General features: G+C 49.9%; 1 protein-coding gene across 2 annotated transcripts in view; it reads right to left on the bottom strand.

Moving 5' to 3' along the window:
- The window catches only part of CAMSAP2 (calmodulin regulated spectrin associated protein family member 2), a 97,674-nt gene extending 92,400 nt beyond the window's left edge, over positions 1-5,274 (bottom strand). For both annotated transcript variants that reach the window (XM_025285290.3, XM_025285289.3), the window contains exon 1: positions 4,617-5,274. In XM_025285290.3, coding sequence (XP_025141075.3) covers positions 4,617-4,755 — 139 coding nt within the window. In that variant the 5' untranslated portion in view covers positions 4,756-5,274. The remainder of the gene's footprint in view (positions 1-4,616) is intronic.
- Positions 5,275-7,171: the final 1,897 nt, after the last annotated feature.

Below are 7,171 nucleotides of genomic sequence, written 5' to 3' on the forward strand. Positions count from 1 at the left end.
GGCAGCTGAAAACAGGCACAGAACACACGGCCGTACGCTGGGTGATGTGGGGTGAGGCCCTGAACCCCTGGGCCTCATTTCCTCATCAGCGACCCTGCACAGCTCCACCTCTCAAGGCTGTTATGAGGACCAAAATGAGATGGAACACAGAAAGAGACTGACACACGGGAAGAACTCAATAAACATTACCGGCGTTTCCATGCTGCCACCTCAGCTCTCACAACCTCATGCCCAGACTCCTGTGAGAACTTTCCAAACCGGCCTCTCTGCTCCAGGCTCCCTTCACCACAGCGCTGGCCACTGAGATCACAACTTCACACGTGCATGAGAGTCGGGTCTCATGCAGGATTTTGACAAAATGTATTGGGATACACAAAGAAGCATAATAAGGAGTATTTATAGTATCAGATAAAAAAGCATATTAAATAAAAATAGCAGATAAATAGCGTATTAAAAAGCAGAGACATTACTTTGCCGACAAAGGTCCATCTAGTCAATGGACCATCTATGATTTTTCCAGCAGTCACGTATGGATGTGAGACTTGGACCATAAAGAAAGCTGAGCGCAGAAGAATTGATGCGTTTGAACTGTGGTGTTGGAGAAGACTCTTGAGAGTCCCTTGGACTGCAAGGAGATCCAACCAGTCAATCCTAAAGGAAATCAGCCCTGAATATTCATTAGAAGGACTGATGCTGAATCTACAATACTTTGGCCACCTGATGCGAAGAACTGACTCATTAGAAAAGACCCTGATGCTGGGAAAGATTGAAGGCAGGAGGAGAAGGGGACGACAGGATGAGATGGTTGGATGGCATCACCAACTTGATGGACATGAGTTTGGGCAAGCTCCGGGAGTTGGTGAGGCCTGGTGTTGCTGCAGTCCATGGGGTCACAAAGAGTTGGACATGAATGAGCAACTGAACTAAACTGATAATAGCAGATGGGCTTCCCAGGTGGCATTATTGGTAAAGAACCTGGCTGTCAATGAAAGAGACCTAAGAGATGCAGGTTCGACCCCTGGGTCAGGAAGAGGGCATGGCAACCCATTCCAGTATTCTTGCCTGGAGAATCCCATAGACAGAGGAGCCTGGTGGGCTACAGTCCATGGGGTCACAAAGAGTTGGACATGACTGAAGTGACTTAGCACACACACATAAGAGCAGATGATTTTATACTCTGCTATATATATATTCTGTAGTTCATACCACACACTACATGGTACGAAAGGGAGGAAGACAGTGGATAAGGTTGAAACAATAAAGCAACACCAGGAAGTGGGTCTCAAGTGCTAAGTGAAGAACAAATGCTGGCAATTCCCGGGTGGTCCAGTGGTTAGGACTCTAGTGTTAGGGTAAAGAAGAGGCATTTTCACTGCCATTGCCCAGGTTACACGATCAAGAAAAAAGAACTCCAAATGTGAGAACTTTGCGAACTTAAAGCAAAGTTATACCATTGCATAAATGGGTGAAGCTATTCAAATACACCAGACACAGCACAGTTCAACTTTACCTTCTACAATTTGCTTAAAGTAATTAGAGCATCTTACCTGTTTACTGACTAAAATTCACCTAAACAAACTTGTTCTTCATTTGATCGAAGTTGTATCTGCCTCCTCCCACAAAATAAACTATTAAGATTTGAGTTATTTGGAACATTTTCAGTGTAAACAAAAAGAATATGATTTCAATATCAAATTAAGTAAATACTCCATCTGCTTTTTAGGTATTACAATGCCAATGCTTTATTTATTTTTTAAAGTTGCCCACAATTGATTTCCGGCTATCATCTTAAATGAGTTTTCTGATATAGAGTTTTCTCTAAAATTTAATATGTCAAAAGTTAGAAAGTTTCTCACAGAAAAAGACTAAATCAGGACCTGAGAATCCTACATGCCATCATTAAAGAAGGAATGTTCATAAGTCATAACTTAAAAGGGAGCTAGTGTTTTGAATGATTCACTGAATACCACTAGGCAATACCTCTGAAATATGCTGTCTACTAACACCTGTCATAAAACAGTGTCTGCAGCAAATGCAGAAAATTATATCCAAAGAAATGAAACCTCACCTTTTTTTTACTCACCCCATATAAATTTATACTTCGAAAGACTGTTGAATAATAAACAAAACGTACATACATAACCCTCATAATAATACACTGATTTCTCCTCACTAAGGGGACTTCCTCATGGTGTTTTTAAGCTTGTTTTTCATTCCATTTTGAATATGACTTTTATCCATGCCAATCGCTGCCAAGACAAATATAAGTGCCAACGTCATTCATCTAAACCATCTGAGAGTAATATCTGCCGTTATTTAAAGAAAACAAATAAGTAAATAAGACTTTCAACGTGTACTATATGGACATTTTGCACACCTGGCAGATAAGAGGCTTACTCTGCAGAGTGGCGGAAAGAGGAAAGACTTGCAGGACCCGCCAGATGTTTAATCTTGAGCGAACGGGTCTGAGCTCGTTCCCTCATCTGTGAAACGAGAACACTATCCTTCTAGAGGGATGCTTGTGGGACTAACAGAGCAGTGTGTTTGAAGCATCAGACACAGAAGAGGTGTGCCTGCTCCACCCACACCCAACCCTTTAGAGTCAGACACTCAAGTCAAAGCTTATGTCTGCCCTTACTCAAAGTGTGACCGTGGGGAAGCTGTTTAACCTCTCTCTCCACTGGGGACCTTGCATTTTTAGATGAGGAGCAGGCTACCTACATCACAGAGCTGCTGTGGGCCCCGAGCGTACAACAGAACGCACAGCATCTCACACACCTCCTGCACACAACACATTCCACGGGTGCTCTGCTTCTTCCTCTTCTCTTCTCCTCCAAGCAGGTTCAACGCCTGCTCCTCAAGAGGTCCAGGATCTAGTAAACCTGCCTGACATGCACCCAGAGAGCAGGCCTTTTTCTGGTCAGGAATCCTCATGAATCCAGGGCAACATGGACAGCTGTACTACAAGATTCTTCCCAGTTTCAGGAGGAAAGAAAATATTTTTGCTATCCCCTCTGCATTCCATTTTGTACACACTGCTTTTCCACAGCGGTGGAAATATAAATTTCTCTTTTTCCATCTTTTCTAAACACTTAAATAGCTTCCATTTCTCCTCTAAATGGGTATTAGCTTCGGGAAACAAAAATACTCTAACACTTTGTGTTTCCTCCCAGGTGTTACTCTACACATTCAGTTTCAATAAATCTCTAAGATCTAAATTATTTCAAAGTAAATTTTTTATTATATTTACTCCTGATGCCAGTTTTAAAACCTTTAACATCTTTCTACTTCAATACAAAGCATAAGAATTCAAATAAAACAAAAGCTGTCATAAACATCAAATCCCGGTAAGATGAAGTTTCCCTCAAAAGTAATTCAAATAATTTTCTAAACGCTGAGATTCATTTGCTAGTTAACTAAATATGCAGTCCTGCTAGTCACCTGTGTATGTATTCAGCTGCGTATGTTTGAACAGTTAAGAATGAATTAAACCATTTACCCACATATTTTCATGGTCCTAAAACTGGAAATAAGCCATCCTCTTCCCCTCAAAAAAACAAAAACAAAAACAAAAACCTGTATTTAACATCTGGAGAAAAGTCTGTAAATACTAAGCAACTTTTCAAAAGATATTTTACATATCCAAAATTTATTAACTAGGGTACAGAAATCTTACAGAACGACTCAAAGCTATCAGACGACACCACCTTCATGGAAAAATCTCCGAGTGAAAAGCTAAATCTTTCAGAGCTCCACAACAGGGGCTCCTAAAGCACCAGCCAAGGAATTACACAGGAGGCCCTTTTCCTGTTATTTTGCAAAGACTGGATTAAGGCGGGAGTGTCTGACTTCCACTGCGCTATACAGTTTGTGTCAACAGCACATGCCCTCAAAAAACTCTATTAAAAAATTTTTTTTTAAATCCCACAGTAGTGAGTTGTTGTTTCTTTTAATTTATGAAACCAAAATGTTTGGGAAAAGGAATGTGTCTGAACACGAAATGAAAACAGTACGTGACAGTCAGCAAGCTAAATACTGGGTTTAAATAACTGGTCTAACAGAGCCTGGACCGTGTACGGAGGACACAGGCTTAAAGAAGGACCACAAAAACTAAAAACCTGCACTCGGCCGGGGCCACCGTACAGCCCACGGAGCCTGACTCGCAGCCATGGTTACAAATGTCAGAATCAATGTAGTCTGTGCGCCAAGCCACCTCCTTCCAATAATAACGAAACCAACTCAGATTTCTCGGCGCTGTAATCACAGCTATGACTGCGGGGGAAATGAATGCAGCACAATGAGGAAAATACCACAAATTAAAACCACCTCGTGTAAAAACGTGACAAAATTGGTCACTGGAGGGGGGAAAAAAAAACAACAAACACCCACTTCTGCTATCCAATAAAAGAAATCTGGCTCATCCCACCTGCACAAACCGGAGGCTCTTGACTGAAGAGCAAGCCGGCGCTACCCCCCCCTTTCTCCTCCTCGCATCGCCCATCGCGTCCCCGAGCCTGTGCGCCGAGCCAGGCGGGGAGGGGGGGACCAGAGGACGGAAACAAAATCGGGATGCGCGCAGCTGCGGGGGAGGGAGGCATGGGGCGGCCACCGCCTACCTGTCCCGAAGGCCTTGGCCACCAGCCAGGCCAGATTGCAGGCGATTTTGGCCCTGGAGAAGTCGTAGTGGTCGAAGGGCTTGATGGCCGGAACAATGAACGTCCTCCTCCCGTCCCGGGGGTCCGCGGCATCCCCCATCCTCACGGGCTCCGGGCGCCGGCCCACCCTTCACATGGCGCGGCCGGCCGCGGGGCCGGGGGGTCGGGGTCCCGGCCGAAGTCCCCGGGCCCCTCAGAGCATCGGGCAGGCCCCGCGCGCCCGGCCCGGGGCGAGGCGACGCCGCGTCCGGCCGCCCCGCGAGCCTCCCGCGAACGCGCGTGCGGGCGCCTCCCCTTTGTCTCGGCGCGGCCGGGCCCGGGCGCGGCGGGGGCGTCCTCAGCGGTCACGTCGCGGGGGCCGTCCAGCCATCGCGCCGCCCTCCGCGCGCGGCCCGCCGAGGGGCGCCCCGCCGGTTGGAGCCCCGGGGCCTCGCCGGGGGGACGCGGTCGGGGGACTCGGGCGACCCCCGCCCGGCGCTGACGGAGCCGAGAACGTCAAAGTCCCTGCGGCGCCGGCAGTCGCCCCTCGTCGCGCTCGCCCTCCGCAGCCGCGCGGACGCCGTCAGCCCGCCGCTCGGGCCCCGCCCGGCCAGCCCCGGCCCGCGCTCCGCCTGCGGCCGCCCGCGCGCTCGCCGCCTCAGCCGCCGCCGCTGCGGTTTTTTCCGGCTGCCGCACTGAGACCGCGCGGCGGCGCCGTCTGCGCATGCGCCCTCGCGCGGCCCGCCCCGCCCGCCGCCCGGCCGGGTCCCGGCGACCCGCGGAGCATGCGCGGTGGGCGCGGCCGCGCGGCGGGCCTCGCCAGTGCGCGTCCAGGCGTCCGGGCCCCGCGCGCGGCGGCCGCTGGCTCTGCTGGCGCGGGAGGGAGGAAGCGGGGATGCGGGCCTCGCTGGGGCTTTCGGGCTTTCGCGAGCCGGTGCTGAGGCACAGAGAGCTGATGTTTATTGAAATACTTGTTCGGGGACGCACACTTTGCGTCCCGTCTCGTCCTCGGGGTGACCCTGGGGGTGGGTGTCATCGCTGGCGGGCCGCAAAGGTACAGAGCTCAAGTGGGGTGACTGGGCGCTTGACCCGGTCGAGGCCTCGGGTCTCTCCGCTTCAGCGGCCTCCCTCGGGGGGGCGCAGCCTCGGCGCGTCGGGACCCGGCGTGTCAGTCCCTGCGAGCGCGAGGCTGGCGTCCGCAAACCCTCGTGGCTCCATCTTGTCAGAGAAGAACGGGCTCCTGTCCGAGGTCTGCCTCCCGGCTCTCTGTGCTCCTTCCGGCGCCTCGGCTCACACCCACACGACCCGCCCGTCTCTCACGGGGATCACCTCCTGCTGGAAGCCCTCCCGGACCGGGCCGTCAGGCGGGCGCTCCCCTGGCTCCCCCGACACACACCCAGCGCCGTGTTCTTGTCGTCTCTTTCCCGCCGGTGACAGCGTCCGTCTCCCCACGCGCGTGGGGCCCAGCCCGTAGGAGTTGCTCAAGGAGTGTTCACGCTTGTTGGTCTGCTTTAATTCATTTCTCGCAATATCTCCTTTCAGAACGTTATCTAATTTTCAGTTCAATTCAGTTGTTCAGTGGTGGCTGACTCTTTGCGACCCCGTGGGCTGCCACACCCCAGGCCTCCCTGTCCATCACCAACTCCCAGAGTTTACTCAAACTCATGTCCATTGAGTCGGTGATGCCATCCTACCATCTCATCCTCTGTCGTCCCCTTCTCCCGCCTTCGATCTTTCCCAGCATGAGGGTCTTTTCTAATGAGTCGGTTCTTTGCCTCAGGCCAAAGTATTGGAGCTTCAGCTTCAGCATCAGTCCGTCCAATGAATATTCAGGACTGATTTCCTTAAGGATGGACTGGTTTGATCTCCTTGCAGTCCAGGGGACTCGCAAGAGTCTTCTCCAGCACCACACAGTTCAAAAACATCAATTCTTCCGAGCTTCCGGGCTCAAATTTCTTTATGGTCCAACCCTCACATGCATATGTGACTACTGGAAAGACCATAGCTTTGACTAGATAGATCTTTAACAGCAAAGTCAACTCTCTGCTTTTTATATGCTGTCTAGGTTGGTCATAGCTTTTCTTCCAAGGAGCAAGTGTCTTTTAATTTCATGGCTGCAGTCACCATCTGCAGTGATTTTGGAGCCCAAGAAAATAAAGTCTGTCCCTGTTTCCATTGTTTCCCCCTCTATCAGCCATGAAGTGATGAGACTGGATGCCATGATCTTTGTTTTTTGAATGTTGAGTTTTAAGACAGCTTTTTCACTCTCCTCTTTCACCTTCATCAAGAGGCTCTTTAGTTCCTCTTCACTTTCTGCCATAAGGGTGGTGTCATCTGCATATCAAGGTTATTGATATTTTTCCCAGCAATCTTGATTCCAGCTTGGACTTCATCCAGTCCAGCACTTCGCATGATGTACTCTCTATATGTTAAATAAGCAGGGTGACAATATACAGCCTTGACGTACTCCTTTCCCAATTTTGACCCAGTCCATTGGTCCATGTCCGGTTCTAACTGTTGCTTTTTGACATGCATAT

This window comes from Bubalus bubalis, chromosome 5, assembly GCF_019923935.1.
Source record: "Bubalus bubalis isolate 160015118507 breed Murrah chromosome 5, NDDB_SH_1, whole genome shotgun sequence".
Classification (NCBI taxonomy): Eukaryota; Metazoa; Chordata; class Mammalia; order Artiodactyla; family Bovidae; genus Bubalus; species Bubalus bubalis.